This window comes from Abramis brama, assembly GCF_963993115.1.
Source record: "Abramis brama genome assembly, chromosome: 17".
In the NCBI taxonomy this organism is placed as follows: Eukaryota; Metazoa; Chordata; class Actinopteri; order Cypriniformes; family Leuciscidae; genus Abramis; species Abramis brama.
In genome coordinates, this window is record NC_139979.1 from 26,468,991 (window position 1) to 26,494,779 (window position 25,789).

At 36.2% G+C, this 25,789-nt stretch overlaps 1 protein-coding gene across 2 annotated transcripts in view; it reads right to left on the reverse strand.

The window, feature by feature from the left end:
• Positions 1-1,306: 1,306 nt before the first annotated feature.
• The window catches only part of adcy2a (adenylate cyclase 2a), a 175,831-nt gene continuing 151,348 nt past the window's right edge, over positions 1,307-25,789 (reverse strand). Inside the window, exons 10-25 of one of the 2 annotated variants that reach the window (XR_014603239.1) lie at positions 25,516-25,692; positions 24,261-24,304; positions 23,818-23,898; positions 23,637-23,706; positions 23,338-23,435; positions 23,069-23,153; positions 18,580-18,717; positions 16,796-16,915; positions 13,059-13,243; positions 11,882-11,966; positions 5,641-5,799; positions 5,074-5,156; positions 4,703-4,810; positions 4,128-4,242; positions 1,979-2,103; positions 1,307-1,742 (exon numbers count right to left, since the gene is read on the reverse strand). Coding sequence is in view for 1 of the 2 variants with exons in the window: in XM_084089569.1 (XP_083945695.1) it covers positions 1,590-1,742; positions 1,979-2,103; positions 4,128-4,242; positions 4,703-4,810; positions 5,074-5,220; positions 5,641-5,799; positions 11,882-11,966; positions 13,059-13,243; positions 16,796-16,915; positions 18,580-18,717; positions 23,069-23,153; positions 23,338-23,435; positions 23,637-23,706; positions 23,818-23,898; positions 24,261-24,304; positions 25,516-25,692 (1,890 nt within the window). In the remaining variant the exon portion in view is untranslated. Of the gene's footprint in view, positions 1,743-1,978; positions 2,104-4,127; positions 4,243-4,702; positions 4,811-5,073; positions 5,221-5,640; positions 5,800-11,881; positions 11,967-13,058; positions 13,244-16,795; positions 16,916-18,579; positions 18,718-23,068; positions 23,154-23,337; positions 23,436-23,636; positions 23,707-23,817; positions 23,899-24,260; positions 24,305-25,515; positions 25,693-25,789 lie in introns of both variants that reach the window. The other variant, XM_084089569.1, reaches the window with a different exon arrangement.

Below are 25,789 nucleotides of genomic sequence, written 5' to 3' on the forward strand. Positions count from 1 at the left end.
TTGACTTCAACTATTATATATATATATATATACTATATATATATATATATATATATATATATATATATATATATATATCCCAAAGCATCATATAATTAATGTTATTAGATGTTACACCAACTCTAAAGCAGATAAAGGCAAAGTACAAAAATATCATTTAAAGTGGAACAAATGAAATCACCAGAAGGAAATCTACATTTCTTGAATTATAAAAAATCTAATTTTGTCCATCTCTAAAAATAAAGTGTGGTTCTCTAAACTCTTTTAATCTGAAATGTCAGAGACAGGAAGTGCTTCAGAGATGTCACTGTGATCACAGCTGCTTGGTTCAAGTTACTAAAGCTTTGTGGAACAGGACCCAGGAAAATGGAATACAAATATGTAAGACATTTCCATTGTTTGCTGTTTGTAAAGACGTTTTAAAAGTTTGATTTGATTAAAAACTCTCGAAATAAATGGTCTTGTGCAGCTCTTATTTTATCTTGTCATTGAAATTTAATTTCATTAAATCATTTTAAGTCAACATCTTGTGACTGTCGGGTGTTATAGCATACAGTAGTCTCACAGTTAAGAGGTCCTTGCTTTGAGTCCCGACAGACCCAGAGGGCCTTTCGGTGTTGGTATTTATGCTCCGATTTCCCCCACAATTCCCCCATCTGTACAGGGTGTTTCAGTTCTTATGGTCTGAGATCCCTGTGACCCTACTTAGATCAACAAGATCCATCCATTTTCTGTCCTAAACTGGCTCTAAACTTTTTCGAAGACATGGCCACAAGACCTCATTCATTTATCCAACTACAACTGAACAATTAATACATTAAAGGGGTAAATATAAAGTCCTAGCAATCTACCTGTAGTGCTGTTTCAGCTGATATTTTATCCACTTGGGACAATAATGCAATAGAGAAAATGTACAAACACCTCTCAGGACTTGACGGCAGTGATCCGGCACCAATTCACATGGAACGCGCACAAAGGTTTGAGGTTGCAAAGAGCAACTAAACAGTGCACCTTCTGTTAATGAAATACATAACGGGAAATATTTTCATTATGAATGAAAACATGACACAGACATACAAACATAGAATACTATATTACATTCACAACTCTTATAGGGATTTGGCGCTACTGTCCAAAGCTACATCTATATGCCAATGGTGTAAATATGTCACACATATCATGCACAGCATGTCAGTGACACAACACAAAAAAAGTTTAAGTACTAGCTTATTCCTGTATTCTGTAATATGCACTACAATATATCAAACCTTTGTCAAACATAAAAATAAAGATGCTCTCAAAAAAGACAAGTACATATAAAGTTTAATGAAGTTTTTACAAAAGAAAAAGAAAAAATGGTGTTAAAACATCAAAACACTTTTTGTTATATTTGATTTTCTTACAAAATAATTGCTACCATATTTACAGTACCCTGTGCACAAACCCTGCCTATGAGATACGGTAGAAATGGTATCACTTTCAATACATCCAATATTTCGTGCATCTAAAGACTAGGCACAATTATTTACAAATGTCTCTTTTATTCCTGTTTTGTGGATGTCTGCAGTTCATTGCATGTGTTGTATGAGTCATGGCATTACATTCCCCTGGGATAACGACCGGCTCATCTCAGTGTGGACAAAGTATGTTTTGAGCTCTCCTTTCCCTTTCACATTTATAATTCCTCTGCATGTGCACATGTAGCCTAACGTCTGCAAGATACGACTTGTCTCTTCTGTAACCTGCAAACAGATACATGCACACAAAGGAATTAAATGCATTAATAAGTCATTGCACTGCACGTTGTTCAAAGCATGAGCAATTTTTCTGTCTAGAATCCCACTGGTTTTACATGGAGTGTTACTTATATCTACAAATATCAAATAGAATTTAAAGATTGTAAATCAAAAATAATTTATGGTTCTGTATCTTTTATAAATTTCACAAATATAGTGGGGAAAAAAACATCTTATCTTACTTGTATTTTTCCCAGCACTCCTGTGCTGTCCATTCTGCTTGCGACATTCACTGTGTTGCCCCAGATGTCATACTGCGGTTTCTGAGCTCCTATCACTCCAGCTATCACAGGCCCATGATTAATACCTGCAGATGGATGGTGATATACAGGTTACTGCAAATTACATCTATTTCAGTCATGAAACTCTAGAGGGCGCAGGCTGTTCTTTACCTGCAATCTGCAAGCAATTACATCATTAACACATGGCACAAGCTGATTGGCCTCTGCTGATCCTGCAGCCAATGAGATTGCTTGCTAAACATTTAAACAGTCTAGTTCATTGTTTGCTGTAAGCTAGTCCTGCAGCGTGCTATTAAGAGTTCCTCTGACACCCTCCACCTCCCCCAGCTCCACCTGCCAAGGTCTGCTACGGGATTTATGTATGTCTAATTATGCCACCGCAGGGGGGACGCTTGTCTGAAGTTTAAAATCATTGGTTACCCGTAAGCCAATCACATAACGTTTGGTTATGGCGTGTGTTATGCGCATGCTCAGCCGCATCTAACTTCCACTGTAAACACATGTATGATGCGAAAACAAAACCATCGAGCAAAATACCGGAGTGAACATGGCTGTGAACGACTTTTGCAGATTATGTGAAGTAAATCTATGCATCCACGGTACAATCAGTGTCTACGTCGTCACGGCTCTCAGCCCACCCTCTGTTCGTTGATTGGCCGGCTGTTTTCAGGCCGGAGGAAAACGGAAAGCTCTGACGCTGTCTCAGACTGAGTACAGAAGCGAAATGAAATTGAGCGGAAGTACGAAGTCTGACGTATTCAGGCTAGCATCTTACATGCTCACAGCAGCATGTCCGTGTCTCTATTACCAGTAGCAATCCATACTTGCTATGCAGCAGCAGCAATAATGCAGAACTGTAGTTAAATCTCTTTAACCTTTATTTAACAGAAGTACAAAGAAAAAAAAATCCAGTGTTTTCACTGACCAACTTAATTGTATTTTGTAAACGTAAACATTTTGATTTTGACGGCTGCAACACACTCCAAAATAAGTTGGGACAGAGGCAAAATAAAAGTGAAAAGATTATATCCCAGGTAAACTTTTTTGAAACAGTCAATTTATTACCTGCACAATTAGCAGGTAAACTGGTAATAGAGGATAGCATACAGGAATGCCCTATATAAACTTGGAATAACTAACTGCATAAGTGTGCACACCTGAACTAATATTCAGTTGAAGCACTCAGTCTGTTTGGATAGGAGTCTGTCGGCTTGGCACATCTTGACTTGGAAATATTTTCCCACTTTTTTTTTCCACTTTTTTGCAAAAATGTTCCAGATCTGTTATTTTTTTCTGTTTCTATTTATTCTGTTTTCTATAGGATTTAGGTCTGGGCCGTTAATCTTTCTTTGCTAAATCCATTCTTTTGTTGATTTAGATTTATGTTTTGGACAACTGTCATTATAATCATTTTTCTGCCCTAAAAAAAAAAAATGCCTGAACTTGTCCTAGGATGTTTGTCTGATTTGCACAAAATTGAGTGTCCACCTGATACCCCTGACAAAAAATAATCAAAAGATTTTTCATTTGTCTTACTGTAGTTATAGGCCGATATATTTGTGGGATTGACCCATAATGACTATTTGTTTGCTCAGGGGGCTAACTGAACATTCTAAAAGATTAGCAATTTATATAAATGAATGGGAATGATAGATGAAGGCTGTAATACTAATGTTGTCCACCAGAGCATACAAAAAATCATTTTAGGTCTCAGATTTTAATCTGTGAAAATGGTTCAATAGACTTACTACTGAAAAAATGCATAGAAATAGTAAATGCATAGAAATGTAATATATATTTGCAAATAAATCTGCAATCTCCAAAAAGCTAATAGATCATTACATTTTACATTCATTTTTATATATCCTAATGATGTTGAAAACATTTGCTTAAAACTCAATGAATCGCTGTTCATTTGAATTATTTGTATCTTTTTAAATAATACATAATATATTACATAATATACTGTATAAGAGACACTTAAAGACTCATATTACAGCATTTTTGAACAGAGACATGGCCATTGCATGTTCTACATAAGTCATTGATGCTCAGACCCCAAAAATAGTAATCTTTTGTTTTCACTCACCCACTCGGAGTTTGAAGTCATTGAAGGAATGTTTATTGATGACATCAAGCTTCCCCACCAGTGCAAAGGCAAACTCCACCATGGTACCAATGTGCATGTACTGCCTGTCATGCTCCTACAAATACGAACGGCAAAAACAATGGATTAAACTTTATTTTGATAGTTCACTTTAGACATTCTACTAACTATAAATAACTTAACTTTAGAATAAGATGACATGCGCTTGCAAAGTTACTTATAGTCAGTAGAATGTCTGTTGGGGAAGCGTCAAAATAAAGTGTTAGCAGATATTAAGCAGACAGTCAACTAATTCTCTAATGACTGGTAGCTAACATGTAATTGCAAAGTTAGTTATAGTAAAGTGGACTATCAAAATAAAGTGTTACCAAACAATGAACTCACACCAATGACTTACTTCATATATCTTAATTAATAGTGTAGAGTTGTCAATATTTTACAAGAATTACAAGAAAATTATATTAGATGAATAAAAGTAGACAAAGTCGTGTTCCCATGAAACATTTGTATAATTTGACAGACAGACAGACTTGATTGAATCCATACATTCCTGATACCTGTGTATATTCTGGTCCTGGGCTGGCATTAAGTCCAGTGGCTGCCATATATGTGCTTCCAATGGTCTTTATCTTCTCCACTCCACTGAACTTTGGCTTTGAGAGCAACTACACAGGAAAAATAACATAACCATAGCAGAGTTAACATCAAACAAACCATCAAAACTGATTTGTGAAAAAGGACATCATTGTAATAACCATTTCAATTTTGACAAAATCAGATGAATTTCATGGGCGAATGCTATTCTATAGCAAACCAGCAGAATTTGCACACATTTTAAGTTTGAAGTACACTTCAATGGGAAAAAGTTCAAGAGTAAAAAAGGAACCAGCTCTTTTTTTCCTACAAAATACATGAAGCGATATGTTACCTCATCAAAGTCTGCAATGATCTCGTTGAGCAGTCTGAGGCACTCAAGACCCTCCTTGTTTACGTCGGATTCTGTGTAGAACTCTTTGAAGTCCGGGATAGAAGCAAACATCACACACACCAGGTCATATGATTGGTGATACAGATCCTGTCATTCACAGAGGAAAAGGAAGCTCAGGTATAAAATATCTGAAGACTGACTTTCAAACTAAACAAAAATAAAACATTATTTAAAAAAGTGTAATCTCAATAAATATTCTCTCAAAGCATTCATTTCAACAGAAGAAAACAACTCCTGGCAGTTGTCAAGCACTCCCAAGCATCTAAATTCAAGTTATAGTCAGATGTGCTTTAAATCATATCACAAGTTTGTTTGCGCTGGTCAAGTTAGTACTTTTACTTGATGAAAGCCAGTATGAAAGTATTAGGACATATTATAACTTTGCAGTACACCTTTGTGGTACCTTTGAAGTTCAGAATCTCATACTATTTTCAGCATGTTATGAATTTGGATGCATACAAACAGTATACAAATTGCAGAAATTGTTCTTTCCATCTACATTCTTACCTCATTCTTCCAGTTCCTGGCCAGGAAGTGCTCTGCTACATGGGCTGGCAGAACATTCTCCAGCAGAACGCGATTGAGATTCTCCATGGTTTCTATTTCCTCACATTCCTTCTTGAATTTGTTCTTCCACAGGAAATCCAACCTACAGTAATATTCATTCTGTTACAAGAGGACACAGAGGTAAAGAGACTGGAGGTCACAGCGCTATTACAGTTACAAACACCACACAAAGCATCTTTATTTTTAAAAGAAAATCTTATTCTCAAAGCACAACACATACATACATTTACACTGATGCTTTTGAAACATGAGCTGACCCCATCAACCTCATCAATTGTTATTTTTTGTTTAAAAGTTTGGTTCCCTTTCGAATGGAAACTCACCCCTGGAGGACACTTTGGGTAATGCCTCAGGCATGACCGGTGTCTTGAGCACGACAATGAACTTGACATTGGCCGGCAAAAGCCTATGACGTACTACTGGTGCGACCGGGAGTATAAAAGGGCACCTGTAGAACACGTCATCAGCTCTGTCTTTGGGACCCATTTGTCTCAGTGTGTGTGAAAGATTGAGAGCAGAATAAGTGCTGTCAGCTCATGAAGGGAGATGTATATACACACACTGTGATCAGTAATGGTGGGTAGCTCTGCTCTGGCTTGATTATTTTCTTTAGGGACCAGAATCAAGCTTTTGCACCTCGCGTTTATGACACTGTGTTTCCTGAGTCAAGAATCTCTGGCAGAATAGAAACCACAGAGCCAGTATCCACTACAAACTCGGTCTCCATAGACAGGCCTGTCTCAGTAGAAATGCGCACTAGACACTTAATCCTGTCAGTAGAATTGTCACAGTTCGTGTTGCATATTTGCACTTCGGGCAAAACTTCATGGACTAGTGTTGACGATTGACAAATGCAATTATTAATTGCATTTAGCTTCAGAAGCTGGTCAGATGCATTTGCTAAGTGCTTATTAGATCCACATCTGTTACAAGTACGCTGCAGCACCAACCTGAGACTTTCTCTGATAGGGTATGCAGCTCAGGCTTTGGCCATAAGGAATTAGTCACGACAGCCGCTGGTGTGTACCTCAGGGATGGGGACTCCTTTAGAGTCTTTGACTTTAATGTCAGCTGATGAGGCACTCATCCCTTTAGCATGGCAGCGTGTGCATTCGTTCCCAAAAGTGTCCTCTAGGGGATGCAGTTCGAGTTCCCATTCGAAAGGGAACATCACAGGTTACGTATGTAACCATGATTGCCTGACCCCGGATTTCCACCAACTGCGGAACGGCTGCGGATCCGCTTCGGAACGGCGGCAGAGTCAATAGGTTTCCATTAAAGTCAATGTGCAGCCCTCTGGAGCAGATACGCAGAGCTTCTATTTTTTCCGGATGCAGGAGAGCTCCGCAGTAATTCAGCATTTATATCGCGTGATATCTCGTGGGTCCTTGTGACTTCAGCTGTCAGTCATGGCCATTCTGCAACAAATCCGGACCTGGTGGGTATTGAAGGACGGCGGAGCACGGAGCCGACACGCAGCGGAGCCGATCCACAGTTGGTGGAAATCCGGGGTGAGAAGGGGAACGAGACACTGCATCTCCTTGCCATGCTTTCAAATATTCCTGCACACATCTCCTTCAGACAAGAGGTGATGACGTGTTCTACAGGTGCCCTTTTATAATCCCAGTTGCACCAGTAGTACGCCATAAGCTGTCGTCGGCCAATGTCAAGTTCATTGACATGTTTTCACACATGGTCCAGACACCGGTCATGCCTGAGGCATTACCCAAAGTGTCCTCTAGGGGATGCAGTGTCTCGTTCCCCTTCTCAGGGAACCATGTTTACATATGTAACCAGAGGCTTTTTTTTTTTCTTTTTTTTTTATATTCACCAAGGTTCGGTTTGTTTGATAAAAAATTTAGTCAATAACAGTAATATTGTAAAATATTATTAAAGGAAAAGTTCAACCAAAATTTAAAATTCTGTCAACATTTATTCACTCTCCAAAGTTGTTCCAAACCTGAATGAGTTTATTTCTTCTGTTGATTAACAGCATTCTTCACAATATCTTGTTTTGTGTTCAACAGAAGAAAAAAACTCTAACATGTTTAGAACAACTTGAGGGTGAGTAAATGATGATAGAATTCTCATTTTTGGGTGAACTATCCTTTTAATATTTTAAAGGACCTGTTTTCTATCGTAGTATATCTCAAATTGTTATTTTTCTGTGAAGGCAAATCTCCATTTTCAAATCTCCACAGTCTTTAGTGTCATATTATCCTGAAGAAATCATTCTAAAATGCTGATTTGGTGCTGAAGAAACCCTCTTGTTGTGCTGCTTAAAGTGTGGAAACCAAAATTCAGTGTCTTTGATTCTTTGAACAGAAAGTTTGAAGAACAGCATTTATTGGAAACAAATCCTTTGTAACAGTATAAGTGTCTTTACTGTCATTAGTATTTTACAATTGAATGTGTCCTTGCTAAATAAAAGTATCAAATTCTTAAAAAAAAAAAAAATTCATAATAATGAGAAAAATCATGGTGATAAGCAAAACAAAATCACCAAATGACAAACCAATATTAAATCCCAGTACTTTCACAGAACATGTAATATGACACTTTAGTCTAAACCTGGAGACAGTGAAAAATAAAAGAAAGAAACAAACTGTTGCAGGAAAATGAAATATACTGGATTTACCTCAACTTCTGGATAAATTGTTCATAAAATTATCACAATTATAGATAAACAAATAACAAACAATTTTGTTTTCATGCCATTCATTGCATGGTGGGGAAATTATTTGAATCCTTAGATTTAAAGGGTTAGTTCACCCAAAAATGAAAATTCTGTCATAATTTACTCACCCTCATGTCGTTCCAAATCTGTAAGACTTTCGTTCACCTTTGAAACACAAATGAAGATATTTTAAATTAAATTTTTGAGAGATTTTTGTCCCTCCATTGACAGCTACGCAACGACTACTTTGACGTTTCAAAAAGTTCATAAAGAGATAGTAAAACTAATCCATATGAATCTGGCGGTTTAGTTTTCTGAAGAATTTTTCTGAAGAAACATGATCACTTTATATGATGAACTGATTTAATGTAGGCTTTTATTCATGTATAAACCTTAATCAGTGTACATAAACAGAAGCTCAACCATACTTGCTTTACGCGCGAAAACAACCCTCATTGGTTCTTGCGGAAGCTCAAACGTGCTACGAAACACACGAGAATGAACCTCATTGGTTCTTGTGGAAGCTCAAACGTGCTGCGAAACACACGAGAATGAACCTCATTGGTTCTCGCACGTCACGCAAGCATGCTTGAGCTCCCGTTGATCATAACTGATGTGTGAGTTGATCAATGTTTATATGTGAATAAAAGCATGAATGAAATATTTTCATCATATAAAGCGATCGTGTCTCTTCAGGAAATTTGGACTAAACCGCCCGATTCACATGGATTTATTTTGTCAATGCAGGGATAGAAATCTCTCAGATTTCATAAAAAATATCTTCATTTGTGTTCCAAAGATGAACGAAAGTCTTACGGGTTTGGAACAACATGAGGGTGAGTAAATGATAAATGTGTAGGGTGAACTAACCCTTTAATACCTTTCGTTGGCTACAATAACCTCCAAATGCTTGCAATACATCTTCACAATCAAATGTCATATGGTAAACTCTTTCAGAATATTATACTGGGTTTCTTTATCATTAATTAGATTAAACTGTCAATTGCATTCTCATCAATACAGTATACTTCTTGGCATTATCTATGACCGGCATGCAAGGTTTGAACTCCCGTTCTGGATCCTATCCGTAAAGGGTCTTAATTCTTAATTCCATTATTCTGGAGGACCTGGCCATTGAGAACCTTTGGAAAATTATAAACCTGAATTGTGATAAGTTATGCAGATCATCCAATTCATTGTAGTCAGTATTTCCTTTGAGGTTTTTTTTTTTTTTTTACAATAAAACCCATATTTAATTATATGCTGGAGTTTGCCTATCTTGCCATCTAATGTTGTAATTTTAATACCTTAACCAAGTTTAGTGTCCTCATATTCTGATTGTAAAATAGAACCTGAAGTATCATTAAAAGCAAATATTGTGCAAATATCCCCTCCAGACATTACTTTTGGGCACTATTGTATATGTTGTGAACAAGAAGAATATATATAAGAATATATTCTTGTAATTATTCATTACTTTGAATTATATTTTGTAACTAGTCTTTATTGGCTATATATATAAATATATATACATATACATAATGAATATCACGATAAACAGTATATAATGACTGTTGTTTTGAAAGTACTTAAATCCCTCAAATTGGGCACCTTATGCAACTTTAATTCAAATTTCTTTTTTCATTTACTGTGAGAAAGGAAGCCAGTTCTTCAATTCTGAATTGTGCCCCAACCCTGGAAAGTGCATTTAAAAATGTAGCACATGTGCATACATACAATATGCAAACAAATGTAGACCCTCACACAGGGTCACACACACACACACACATATATATACACATATATATATATATACACATATATATATATATATATATATATATATATACACAGTATATATATATGTTACTGTGTAAAAACACTGATCAATAAGGAGATTTCACACAGTGACCACATATTATAAAACTATAAATTAAACTACACATTAATTATAGTTACATTTATTTGTCATTGCAATTCAACCCCAAGGGTTCTTAATTTATTGCTAGTAGGTATAGAAAACTGCACTCTTGTTCCTTTAATAAACAGAGTGGGATCTGTGATCGCTTTGTAACATAAGCCACATGAAGGAAATAAACAGACTAATAAAGAAGTGAATTAAATCAACACGCCTGTCTGAAATTACATGGATGAGAGAGGTTGGACAAACACTCTGAGGAGAGTGGCCCTGAATATCAATCTGTCCATCTTCTGTTTCTACTATCGCACCGCTACTCTAAGAAAAAATATTTACTGGTCAAGTTCTGACTATATGTTTGGTCACACTGCATTATTAAAAACAGAGTAATATTAATGAACTACATGTACTGAAACACCCATGCAATCAAGGTCAGAGTTCTGTCGCTTACTTCATAACTGTTATATTTAAGTTAAAATCTAAACCAAGACAATTTTTAGTAAAGTGTGATACATTTAATAAAAAATATTAAATAGCATGAAATAAAATATTTACTAGAATGACCCCTAGTCCCTCCTTCAAATATAATCAGTCTCTAGCAGTTGCAATTAAGGAATCATGAAGCAGCTTTTTATATATTGTTACTGTTATTTCAGTAAGAATTAACTATCAATTTAAATTAAAATGTTGCTTAAAAAAATATATATAAATTTAAAGACTATAATATTTTGTCCGTATTCCGTATAAGCACCAAGAGAATGGAATGGAATATAATATTTCATGAAATAAATTATTTTAATTCTAAAATCACATTGTGTAAGCCATATTCAAAGCTACAGATAAACACATACCCAAGGCCGAACCTTTCATAGCAAACAGCTTACTAACACTATTTACCTGTAGTACTTGGCAGAAAAAGTTCATTGTGGATAACAATAATATCAATACAATATAATCAATAATAACTTTTAAAATAACTTTTGCACATAATTTTGCATTGTTCTTAACAATTATTGCCTGTGGTAAATTAATTTTACTTTACTCTCTTGGCTAAAATCCTTTAGAAACTATGGCAAAAATCTGATGTCAACCATCTATAGCATTTTATTTATTTATATACGTTTATATTCCAAACTTGCATTGGATTGGATTTGAGGAAGCAAATAGGATTTAGAATTGTAATTCAAACGTGCTAAATTGGAAAGTAGAATTGAAATGGAATTCAAAGAAATTCATAACTGCTGTAAGTGTAGTTTTAAATAATAATGTCATTACATTTCCTTAACATACTGAATATCACAATAAATAGTATAATGACTGTTGTTTTGAAAGTACATATATCCCTCAAATTGGGCACCTTATGCAACTTTAATTCAAATTTCTTTTTTCATTTACTGTGAGAAAGGAAGCCAGTTCTTCAATTCTGAATTGTGCCCCAACCCTGGAAAGTGTATTTAAAAATTTAGCACATGTACATACATACAATATGCAAATAAATGTTTAACATAATGATCACTATTTCACCAACTATTTCATCACTATTATGTTGTAATCCACAAATTATTTGGTTTATAAAAATAACTCACCTGTCTAGCTAGAACAAGCAGGGTGACGAAGAATATAAAGAGAGACACAGAGCCCATTGTTTTCAAGTCTTTCAGAACTCCTGGCCTTGTTTTGTCAAGAAAAAGAGAGACAGAGAGATATAAGACTTGCCAGCATCATTGTTTTTTTTTTGTAACAAATCGTGTCATCTGTAGCCCAAGATGGCCAGCAGACCATGTCCACCACAGCTGTCAATTAACAGGAAGTGTCTGTGCTGGTTCACACTGATTTATTTTCAACATCCGGAAACAGTAATCATCAGGAAACTGTTGTGCGTGAAGCAAATCCATTTTGTTGAGCTAGTTTTGAGATAAAGGACCAAAACATCAAGAGTTTTTAGATAATTGTATGAATTGCTTCACACTAAAAATGTGGTTTGATATATACATATGGTTGCCTATGATTACCTTATCAGATCAGATTTGACTAGCGACAAAAAAAACAAACAAAAAAAACCCTTAAAATACCCTTAGGCTTCTAATGAAAAATATAAGAAATACCTTTACATTAAATTATAAGTTATTCAATATGCCAAATTTCATGGGGAATAACCTGTTAAATAATATGTAAAGTTTTGAAACAATGTGAGAGACTGATACAGAAGTTGATACAATTACTATGGTGCAACATATTTAACACACACTACATTACATGGCCAAAAGTACTGTATGTGGACACTCCCTTCGACTTAATGGGGTCCAGTGAAATTCAGTAAAAACAAATCATAATGAACACACAATGACATCTGGATAACTGTCTGCTCTGCACTGTGTGGCAACAGTTTGGGGAGAGATGTTTTCTGTTCCAGGGTGACAATGTGAGATCCTAAACTATTTTTTGTGTAAAAAAAAACAACAACAACAACAAAAAAAAAGTATAGACCTGAACCCCATTGAACACCTGTGGGATGAACTAAAATGCTGACTGCAACCCAACTCCCAACACTCTCCATGCCTGACCTCAGTTATGATTTTTTGTCTGAATGAGAGGATCATGGCCATTGTGATCTAGTGCAATGCTTACCCAGAGCAATGGAAGCTCTTATATTAGCACAGGAAGGACTAACTTTTTATTAATGTCCATTCCCAACCACATATCTGTGTATTTTTTAAGTCTCTACATAATTCTGACCATCAAGTGTATTTTACAAGCACTCACCTTTCCAGGATTTCGGTTTTGTAGAGGAACTTGCTGTACTCGTCCAGCAGAGATGCGTGTGTTTGAAGTATGATGACGTTGTAGAGCACCACGGCTGTTAGCATGATTAGCATCTTTAGCTCATAGTTGATCCTCAGAAACACTGAGCAGGAGATCAGTCCCAGAATGCAACTGTAGATAAAATACTAATGGCAGAAAAACACAGAAATCATAAACACTGTGTTGTTACTGTAAAAAAAACAAAAAAAAAAAAAAAACTTGTGCTTATTAAACAAACTATATTTAAATCAAATACATAAACAGTTGGCTATCTATCTACAAAAAGCTTTGCATTTTGTTAAATAGTAAACACTTATGGACTACTCTGAATCATTTTGCCTAAGGCCTGTTCTTCAGATTAACTGCTTTTGCCCAACATCTGCCAGATTTTGACTGCAGTGTGAATGAGCACCAGTCAAAACTTATTTCAAAAAGTGTATGAAACAAAAACAAAAAAACTGAAGCAGCAGTATAAATGTTCTATATAAGAACGAATTATTAGAATTGTGTCAGCAAGGTGCAAGCAGACCATGAAGAAGCAGAAGATGATGATTCAAAACACAGAGTTTAATAAAAATCCAAAATGTGATACATTTAATAAAAAAAATATTGATATCTTTGCTCAATTTTTCTGAATTCCTCAACCATATATAGCATTTATTTGTTTGTTTATACATTTATATTCCAAACTTGCATTGGATTGGATTTGAGGAAGCAAATAGGAAATTCATAAATGCTGTAAGTATAGTTTTAAATAATAATAATGTCATTACATTTAATCAACATACGGAACATCACGATAAACAGTATAATGACTGTTGTTTTGAAAGTACTTAACTCCCTCAAATTGGGCACCTTATACAACTTTAAGATATTCCAAAAGGTATTCCACAGATGCTTAGAACTAACACTGATGCTAACATAAGTATAGTCCGGACAAACATTGAGTGAAGGTGAGGAACTAATATACACATGGTGATGAACTCAATGACAAACAGCTGTGATGATGATTAGTATCCATGGAAACTGATGAGTGGCGGGAAAGGAACACAATGTGCCTAATGAAAACAAACTAAAAGTCCATGAAAATTAAGAATGAACACAACTGAATAAGTCTGAGACTGTGACTACGTTTACAAGCTGTCAATATCCGGGTTATGGTCGGGTTAAGGTCACTATTTGGGTTTCTGAAACATTCGGAATAACCCGTTTACATGCGTGAGCAGAGAGAGTTACTCCTGTATACATGGAATTTGTAATCAATTGGCAATATCCCAATGTAAACGGCGACGCACGGTTAGCGTCTGGACGTACGGACAACCTTAAGACGCAATATGCGTCATTTCCGATTCTTCTTCCTGTATCCAAAGACAACAACAACAACAGCAGCAGTACACGGATAATGAATAGTTCGGGGCAGATAGCGATCGCCTTTGTTTGCGCTTTCCTCCTCGCTCCAAAAGTGTGGTGCTGTGCTGCGTCTCGCCATGTTTACCTCTACTTCTTGTTTACTTCCGGTATACTGCACGTGGGTTTTTGTATGCGCCATCTCTCCTCAAAAGACCAAGATTCCTTGCGAATAGAACATGCGCAGAACACAAATCAATGTTCCTTTTGATGGGGACATGACCAAATATTCAGGTTAGAAAAGGGGTACCCCAGGGATCATATCCGGGTTTTTAAAAACCGGGATATGAGCATATGCATAGCTATGCATTAATTATATGCTTAAAAAATAACTCTTTGGCTGAAATTAATTTGTTGACAGTAATTCCAACTTTAACACAAAACCCCAAATTTCACTGTTTTTGGCCATGACACAAAATGACCAGCTAACATCATTTCACCAATCATATCATCAGCACATGGGAAAGTATGAACAAGTAGTCAGGTGAAATCAATCTATCATTCTGATGGATTATAAAACCAGACTGATTGTTATAAAAGGAGGGAAGAACTGCTTCCAATCATTGTGTTTGCAATGGTTATCGCCAAAGAAAGATGTGCAACCATCTGTGCATCAAAATGACCCCACATGCAAGGAAATTGCTGCAAGGAATATTGCACCTGAAAGAACCAATTACAAACTCATCAAGAACTTCAAGGAGAGGTTCAACTGCACTGAAGAAGGCTTCATGACGTCCCAGAGTGTCCAGCAAGCGCCAGGACCATCTCCTCCTGAGGAGTCAGCTATGGAATCGTGTCCCTACCAGTAGAGCTTGCTCAGTATTGGCAGCAGGAGGGTGTGAGAGCATCTGCTCACACAGCGAGGCCAAGACTTTTGGACAACGACATGGTGTCAAGAAGGGCAGCAAAGAAGCCACTTCTCTCCAAGAAAACCTCAAGGACATACTGAAATTCTGCAGAAGTACAAGGATTAGACCGCAGAAGACTGGTGCAAAGTTATTTTCTCTGATAAAGCCCCCTTCTAGCTATTGGGACATCTGGAAAATCAATTGTCTGGAGAAGAGAATGAATTCATGAATTCTACATGAGTCCTGTGTCATGATAACATTGAAGACCTGACACCATCCATATTTCGCCTATCAATCCAGGTGCAATTTGGTGATGATCCATTCATTGTCACAAGGCAAGAATGATGATGAAGTGGCTCAGAGATTGTTACATTGAAATTTTTAGATCCATGGCAAGGCAACTACCCAGAACTTAATCCCATTGAGAACCTGCCGCCAATCCTCAAAATACGAGTGGACAAGCAAGAGCCCACAAATTGTGATCAACTCCAAGCGCTAATAAGGCAAGAATAGATAGACATTAGTCAAGATTTGTCCAAGAAGCTGATGTCCAGCATGCCAGAGCGTATTGCAGAGGTTAAGAAGAAGGGTCAACACTCTAAATATCGCATAAATGTTTTTTTGTTTTTGATTTTTGGGTCAATAAAAGCTTTTAAAACTTAGCAAATGCATATCACTGTTTTCCAGTTTGGGGCAGTCATGGACTAATGGTTAAAGAGTCAGACTGGTAACCCGAAGGTTGCGGGTTCGACTCTCAATACCGGCAGGAAATGACGGAGGTGCCCTTGAGCAAGGCACCTAACCCCCAATCACTGGGGGCAAAAATGGCTGCCCACTTCTGGGAGTGTGTGTCCATAGTTGTATGTGTGTGTGTTCACTGCTCCTAATGTGTGCACTAAATTGGATGGGTAAAATGCAGAGGACAAATTCTGAGTATGGGTTACCATACTTGGCTTTCACTGTCACTTTCAGTATACCATTGAAACGTGAAAATATCATCTACAAATAGTAAAGCAGCAAACTTTGCTAAACAAAATGTATGTCACTGCCAATACTTTTGGCCAAGACTGTGCTGGTAGAAGAAAATTACATACTACCTAATAAACTCATTCTCACAATATACTCATTCTTGGCTAACCACAATCATAACCACCAAAGCTAAACTTAACAAAACCTCTTCTAAATGAAACAATTCTTGCTTTTCTCGTCGCATAAAACAACACTTAGTTCCCACATTTACTCTCCATGCATGATCCACAAATTAAATTAGGCCATTATGTCAAGAACTGCACTGTATTAGATCATTTTAAGTAAATTGAGCAAGTAGCAATAATGTATCTAAATATTTAGTAAATAGTTTAGAGGTCCATCTGAAGAGTTTGAAAAGCTGTTTGATTTTATTTAAGATTCTAACAAGGACACACAACACTATAGTTAACTCACAGGAAGGTAGAATGTGTTCTTGTCCAGGTAAGATATGGGTTGCCCATCAGGCTGAAGAAGTGTCTCATTTGATGTATTATAAACAGCATCTGTGGAAGATAGGTTTTCTTCTACAAAGAACTGCAAAAAAAAAAAAAAAAAAAAAAAATGATTGAAATATTATGAATGCCTTTTGATTTGAAGAAATGCACATAAAAAATAAATAAATAAAAAAGGCGTTTTATTGCTTGTTATTGCATTTAAGCAACATCAAAGCAACATCGAAGCGACGTTCATTCCAATTGTATCATTGGGGAATGTAAAATCTTAATATTGAAGAATCTTAATTATGTTTTTTTTTTATTCTAATGACAAGTCAAGTCGTCAAATCATCTTTATTTATATAGCGCTTTTTACAATACAGATTGTTTCAAAGTAGCTATACAGAGATAACAGGAAAATAATGCAACATAGTTTGTTTCTAGAAGAAAATAGCATCATAGTACAGTACAACTACAACTTAAGTAAGTTCAGTGATAGTAAGTTATTAAGTTAGTTCATTAATATATATAGCCGCTCTGGAGAAAACAGTGATGTCATCGTCCAGCTCAGTTCAGTTCTCATATAATGGTTTTAATGCAGTCAGATCAATATTATTGTTGAATATTAAAGGGGGGGGGGGGTGAAATGCTATTTCATGCATACTGAGTTTTTTACACTGTTGGATCCTTGAGTTGGATTCCTATGCTAAACATGGACAAAGTTTCAAAAATTAAGTTGTACGTTTGATGGAGTATTTCTGTGCCAAAAATACTCCTTCAAGTTTCGGAAAGTTATTTTTTTTGCTTTTTTTGCTTTTTTTTATTATTAAATGCTTGTAGAAGATAACAGCAACAAGTTTCGGAAAGTTTTTTTTTCGAGTATGCTATCGGCGCGTAAGCTCCGCCCACACAGCGCGCCTCCAGCCGCTCGTTTTTTTCCGGAAAGACTCGGTATAGCCTATCTTTCTTTTATAAATATAATAAAACTAAAGACTTTTTGGAGACATGAAGCATGCAGTACTACTCTATAGGTACTCAAGATTAACATGAGATTGACTGAAACTGAGTGTTTCACCCCCCCTTTAAATGTTAAATGTCCCCAACTAAGCAAGCCAAAAGCCAAAGGCGACAGCGGCAAGGAACCAAAACTCCATCAGGTGACAGATTGGAGAAAAAAAACCTTGGGAGAAACCAGGCTCAGTCGGGGGGCCAGTTCTCTTCTGACTAACTATAAATATATCATATTTTATATACATAAAACTACAATGTTCACAATTGGATTGTGATTTGTGACTTCATTTTCTCCTAATTAGTAAATGAAAAATAAATGAACAATTAATTAAATCAGCTGATTCTGATTTAATAAAACGCAATTCATTTTTTGAAAGGTTTTTCTGTCCTATTGCATAGGGCAAATCATACAGTTTATTAGACAAATAAGATTTTTTTTTTTTCCCGACCTGTATGACAGATGAATACAAGATTAACACTGACAATTTTGTTTCATGTTTGTTTACAAACGGTGACATATGCCACAAGTGGAATGGCCAAAACTGGAGGCCAAACCGCTCTCTGCAGTCGGGGCGCAGATGGACACAACTCTCTGCCAAGAAACTTCGCAATAACGCATGTCAGACTCCTGTGGCCAGTGCCCCTAATGTAATGTGTGTGATCCAATTAGGAAGCTTCTCAGTGTTGTATTTGTATGACCATAAGCACAAAATTATTCATATGAAATGTCCTGTATCATTGTGGTCGACATACCATATTGAAGACAGCCATGATCAGGATGAGGGCTGTGGTTGCCATGGTGAGGGTGATGCGTGGCCAGGGCTTGTTGGCGATGATTCCGGAGGATCTAAGGATCCAGAGCCAAGATGCAGAGGCCGTCTTATTGCAATGCTAGTGTTGGTCAACACAAATGAAAATAATGCAGAAAGAATAAGTACGATTTTTAATTCATAGAATTCAAAAGATGATTAGAAAGAAAGTCTCAACTAATTTTTCAGGATAATTTATTATGTAAAGTTATTTAAGTACATTATATTACATTAGTGCAGTAGCAAATCGTGTGGTGGGATGAATCATATTATTGTGGTAGGAAATCTGTATAACTCATCCTCAACTGACGCACGGTTATCGCAAGGTCATGGTGGAGAATAAACATATTTCAAGCACCTTTTTTTTTTTCTTGTACATTTGGGAAATATAGCTACAGCTCAAGCAACCCACTCAAGCTATAGGAGTCAACATAACTATCACAGTATTAAGCAAGCATAAGACCTTCCGAAATGTACACATTGAACATGACCTCAGCACTAACCTGTAAAGCTCTGTTTTATTCTGTATATGCTGATTTTTAATGCAGGATTATCTCTCCGTCTAATATATAAAGCATGATATGTTGTGTCTAGATTCTTTCATTGAGTCAAACTAAAGACTCGCTCATCTTTGCAATGTCCTTGGACTCCAGTAGATAAGGAATATAGCAATGACAACTCTTTGTGTTCTGCACCAGGTGTTCTCAATTGGTGGGTCGTGACCAAAAAAAGTGTCACAGATTTGTTATCCTGGATAGTGTGTGTTAAATCACTTAGGCCTGGATTCACAGACAGGGCTTAGATTAAGCCAGATTAATGCAAATAAATCATGCAAGGTGATTTACTAATATTTGCTGGTATTTGCACCATTATTTAACGCCCCATAAAAAACATGTCTCAACCAGATGCTAATTTGCGCTGCTCTTGGTAGATTGCATTAGTCGTTATGGAAATGATCCGGCTGCGTCTGTTTTCTGTAATTTGCGGGTCGTCAGTAGATCACGTGCAGAACTTTCCACTCCTATCTGCACTTTTATGGGATTGCTCTCTGATTCAAATTTGCCCTGTTTAGTAAATCTGGCCCTAAATGTGTTTAATGGAATTTGGATTGTATTTTTTTTTGACTTGAAGAAAAGAAAAGATATGGGATGCATTTTCTCTTCCCTTTTCAAACTTGACAATGCTATTTATTTTACAATCCCAACTTTGCACACTTGTATGACAAACCCCCGGTTTCACAGACAAGGCTTAAACCTAGTTCCAGACTAAAATGCAAGTTTGAAAGCAACTTGTAATTATATATATATCTATATATATATATATATATATATATATATATATCAGTGATGCACGGGTCAATGTATAAACAAACCGACCGACGTTTTCAACTAACCCGCCCGCAACTCGGACCGCCAAAAACGAAAAAGAAAATATTGTACCCGACCCGCTTCCTGACCCGCATTTTTTAAAAGTAGTAAATGCTCATCGTAGCATCTTAATATAACTTAATATATTCTAATTTTGTCAAGAATTATAAAAAAATCGTCAATACGCTCATAATTTGTACTAAAATAGTCTAAATGTTTAGTTTTAAAAACAATTTTAAAAAGCTGGCTATGTCTATTTTGATGTTTCTGCGCAAGTTCAGCAGACAGTGAGGTTCGGGTTTGTTCCGATCAGAGCTCGTGAGCGGTGAGCGCATTTCTGAATATTCCGCTCCGCTCACGGTCGCTCGCCCAACCCAGAATGGCCTGCTGGTTCGAAAATATGTGGAATAAGGGCTGCTTCCGACTAATTTTTTTTCTAGTCGACTAGTAGTTGTTCATTTAAGCCATTCGTGGACAAATCGGCCCTTTATATTAAATGAATTACTTAAATAGGCTATAGCCTACAGGATAATAAGCGTTATGACCGCACGCATAAAGCTTGCCACAAAGAACCGGTTAAAGTAATGATTATGAATGTGTCTAAATTAGAAAGGAGACATTTAATTGTTTAGTAATAAACTGGTGTTTTCTGTGTCGCTGCAAAGATGAAGTTGACGATGCGGAGATTGCGGACTCGCCATGAACGCCAAAGAGAAATGCACATTTCATATGGATTAGCCTACATAATCAGAGAGTAACCTATTTATTTTGGTTTGAATATTTTCGTTTAAAAGTAGACATTTCAAGCTTTCTGTAATATATAGCCTATATTTCTCAAATCTGTGAGGCACAAGCTGAGTTTCGGCGCCCTCCAGTTCACATGCAATGCAAGTGATCGTACCGGCGCCTTATTACATTGTCTGCTATATATTTGCTTCTTATTTATTAAATACGGGCAATTGATTGATAAAACATTTATCAAAATTAAGATACAATTTATACAAAACGAAAATCTTTTAAAAAGAGTTTTCTATAAAACAAAACGTAATGAAGTCGTCAAAATCATGTTTTACCAAAAACAGCGCCGTTGCTAGGAGGGCGCCAGCGCCTCTGCCTTTCAGCGCCTCTGCCTCGCGAGTGGATGATAGCCCTGAAGACGCCTAGCAATGATATACCTTTAGTGGTAGTATACCTTTAGTTAAGTTATACCTTAAGAGTCTTCGTAGCGCGCTAAGAGACAATGTTATCGGAAAATGCAACCCAGGTATGATGCGTAATGGAGATTCCAAAGCTCTCTTCTTTGGTCAGAACCATGGAGAGCGATCGCGGATTTACTTTTAACAATGCAACAAAATATTTAAAGAGCATCAAGCTATTAAAATCTATATTATGTATACGCACAAATAATATAACAGTAGGCTATATTAGTCAATATTTTTTTATTACGTTAAGCAGTGATTGGATAACATTTTTTATTTTATTTTATTTATTTATTTTTAATTTAACGTCTTTAATTTGAAGCCCACCTACAATTGGTCTGGCCCATCCAAAACTGGAATCCTGCCGCCGTGCCTGGTTGGTCGTGCCAGTTTTGTGGTTATCAAATGTGTAAATAGCATCGCAAGAAGTACACATGACAAAGCCAGCACTTTGGTCATCATCTTTCATTATTTCGGCAAATGTCTCCCACACTTTGCTCTTTCTATTTGTGTATTTGCGGAGCTTCCACTCCCCAGTCTTCACCTTTTCTCTTGCTGCCTCCATCTCTACCTGCAGACTGAGCTTGTGCGTCATCTTTGCGCCAGTTATTCAGCCAATAAAGTGTAGGCCTGTATTCATAGAAAATTGTGTCTAGAACTATATAAATTACAAAGGTTTAATTGGCATCTTTATTTCAAATGACCCGACCGACCCGAATATCATTAAAAATATTTTTGGATGACTCGTAACCGCGGGTGACCACAGGCACCCGCTCATTTTGGATCAACCCGTGCATCACCGATATATATATATATATATATATATATATATATATATATATATATATATATATATATATATATATATATATATATATATATATATATATATATATATATATATGGGAATTGAAAATCAGATACTTAAGATCAGAAAAGGCTTATTGATTCCTGTTTGTGCATTTTAATGTGGTTTAAAACCATTCAAGCGCAAGAAGACGCAAAACAGAATTCAATTCGGCAGTCGCAAGCTATTTTCTGTGCTCTGCACATCCATCTTTTACGGTGCACGAATACTGAGTTCTCTTTTGCGTCTTCTTGCACTTGAAAGGACAAATAAACACAAAATTAAATCAAAATATCCTTCTAAACACATGTCTCAAGTGAATGTAAACAGTTGAAAAAGAATGCACATGTGTTACAGTATATTGGATATGTGCATTAGGTCTTAAAGTGACAACAGGCTAGTATAACTACTGCAGCCTGTGTCATTACTGTTAATCAAAGAACAAAAGAAAAATAAAATCACTCAGTGATCTTGACTGAACAACTTTTGTAACTTTAAAAAAGAATTAATCAATATTGTATTTATAAAAAGAAAACTGCAGTGTTATTTTACATTTGATTTATATTTCTGTACTTTGTTCCAGTGTATTTATTTGTGCTATTGCTAATTTGATTATTTGTTCTTCTATTTATTAAATCTGTGCACATAAGTGGGTCAAAAAAGACTCAACTAATTGCATTTAATATAAATTTAAACTATAATACACTTCAATTTAATTGTAAACAACATGCAGTTAAGTGTCCAAAAACATTATATTCAGTTCACACTTAAATATATTCAGTAAAATATTATTTTTGTAATACGTACTCTTTTTAAAAGTGTACTTTTTCACAGAATGCTCCAAACAATAGCAGACAAATGTATTTCTTCTAAAAAGAAGAACAAGTTTGTGCAATTGTAATTTTATGTACCTAACTTAATGTAATTGTCTTGTGTGAAATTAACCAACAAGACAACTCTTGCTAAAACAGAGTTGACATTATGAACAAAATAAACACTATAGACTCCACTGGCACTTACCAAGAAATGCCCAATAAAGCAAATGAGCAGAATCACAGACAGAATTAAGAAGGACATTCCAAATGATATTCCCAATACTGCAGTTCTGAAATAGACAGAGAGCACATGGTGTCTTAAATCACAAAACAGGTGTTCTCAATCACAAATTCATTCTGACATCTCAAACTCAAATTTAACAAATTCACCCTGACAGCTCCAGTTCACTACAATTCACTACAATCTTGTGTTGTCATGCACTGTGAAACGTGTGCAGAGATGAATGAACGTACTTTGGCAGGACCAGGATCTGCACGATGAAAATGCAGAAGAATATCAAGCAGGCACAGGTGATGTAATATTTGAAGGCCGGCAGGGTCGTTGCTCTATACTGCAGGGAACAGACACACTGTTCTCACAGAGCATTTGACTCTTGTGTCTTTTTTTATTTAGTTGACTGATTCATCTCATTCCGTGTCATTGTGGGTGAAAGCAAACAGGTTTGTGTTTTAATTATTGATATGTTGATGTGTTATTGATGAACTATGGATGACTACACTTCAAGTAAACATTGCGAAGTATCAATGCTAACCTCTTTTTCCAATGTTTTATTGTGGAAAAACAAGGATATTCTCTGAATGTCTTCTGATTTGAGCCATTGTCTATGGGAATTAAAAAAAGAGAGAGAAATGGATAGATAAAACCAACCAACAAAGAACTGAGTCATTAAACATTGGGGGGTAAATAAACAGCTGAGATATGAGATGACCTACTTTTGAGAAGTGATGCCATCGAAAGTTCGAATCATCCTCTCATTGAGTTCCTCCTCAAAACGCTTCTTCTGAGATTTTGTTCTGAAGAGGACACTGACTTATTAATGACTCTTTGTCTTACATTCATTAACATTTAAAATATATTTACCATTTCAATTAATTCTATACATATTCCTTGTTCTGATACTATGTCTATTACAAAAATCAAAACATGTCTATGAAAGAAGTGAAGTGAAGGTTATTCCAGTAGGTAGGCATCTAAATTATGCTGCCTCCTAAGATACCTTGTTTCTAAGGCAGCATCATGTGCAGTACATACAGTATACAGTATGACAGCTCACTAGGTTTTAGAACAGATCAAATATGTTACCTACTGTAGCATAACTGCTTTTAGTATGCTCACATAATGTGATTGTTGGATAAAGATACAGAACTTAAATCACCTTTCTGAACGTCTCTGAAAGTGGTACTGGCCCATGGGGACATCCTGTTAATAAGGAAGGAGTAGGTGGTGAGTAATTTTAGCAGTAGGGACATCTCAGAAAAAAAAAAGAAAAAGAAAAAAAGAGAGACACAAGAACAAAAGCTTCTTGCGACTGCTTTACATTGTTGTTAGAAGCAGCACCTACACTTTATTATGCTGTTTTTATTTGCTTTAATTAATAATTATGCAAATAAGAGATAATTGCCAGAATTGTGTCAGATTCTGTCATCATTTACTCACCCTCAAGTTGTTCCAAACCTGTATAAATATCTTTCTAAAAGAAGATATTTTGAAGAATGTCGTTAACCTAACAGTTGATGGACTTTTTTTCATACTATTTCATACTAAGTCAGTGGGGCCCATCAACTGTTTGGAAACCGACATTCTTCAAAATAATCTTCTTTTGTGTTCAGCAGAAGAAAATAAATTTATACAGGTTTGGAACAATTTGATGGGGGGTTAATTATAACATAATTTAAATTTTTGGGTCAACTACATTAACTATATTATCGTGTGCATTGTATGTAAACCTCACTCCCCTGGCCTCAAGAGGTGCGCCAGACACTAATGCAAGCGGCTACAGTCCTTGTTAGCACGCCCGCCTCACACGCCAGAGACCACGGTTTGATTCCCACTCGAAGCAGGTCAAGTAGGACTGGTTACATTCAGATGGGAATGAGGTTTAGGGGGGGTGAGTGTAACGGATGTAGGCTAGTAAGCTGTGCGTGTAAACCTTTCTCCCCTGTCCTCAAGAGGTGTGCTAGAGGCTGCGTCCTTCCAATCCCACTCAGATTGGGTTGAGTAGGACCAGTTACGCGTACATTGTTAGAATAGTAAAACATCTTATGTTCCTAACATCAAAGGATGTCCGTCTAATCTTCTGGCAGCAAAATTTTAAAAATAAAAAGATAATATGGCATAATACTGTAGAGTTTCGTCAGACAGACAGCCACTGATGTTAACATCAAAGGCCGATTTACCAGCTTTGTATATTAAAAAAAGTGTTTGTTTCATGTGTTAGGCAGGTAAATCAAACTTCTGCTTTCAAATTTGTCAGAGGTCATTTTAAAAAAATATTTAAGGACATTTTCATTTACTTTTCTACAATAAACAATTATTGGTAAATACTAGGTTAGGTCTCCACTGTAAAATCTAGGCCTTGAAAATTTTGAAGAATGTGTTAAAAAAAAAAAAGTGTTCATAGGAAGACTCACTGCAGTGTTGATTTTTCCGTTCTCATTGGTCATGCTGTCCCGGTGGTGAAGGTTGGCAAAAGGCTTGGCTGCACCCCAGGACTCCAGGTATCGGGTCATCCTCACTGAAGCTCTCATTTTAGCCCCATCAATGGTGTGTCTGGGTCTGTAATGGTGTTGAGGACTCTTTCTCTCTACCTAAAAAAAACACAACAAAAAAACACATACTAGATTCTAGACAAACTTCACTAAACCTACTCGACTAAGTATCTTGGACAACTTAGCAACATAATAT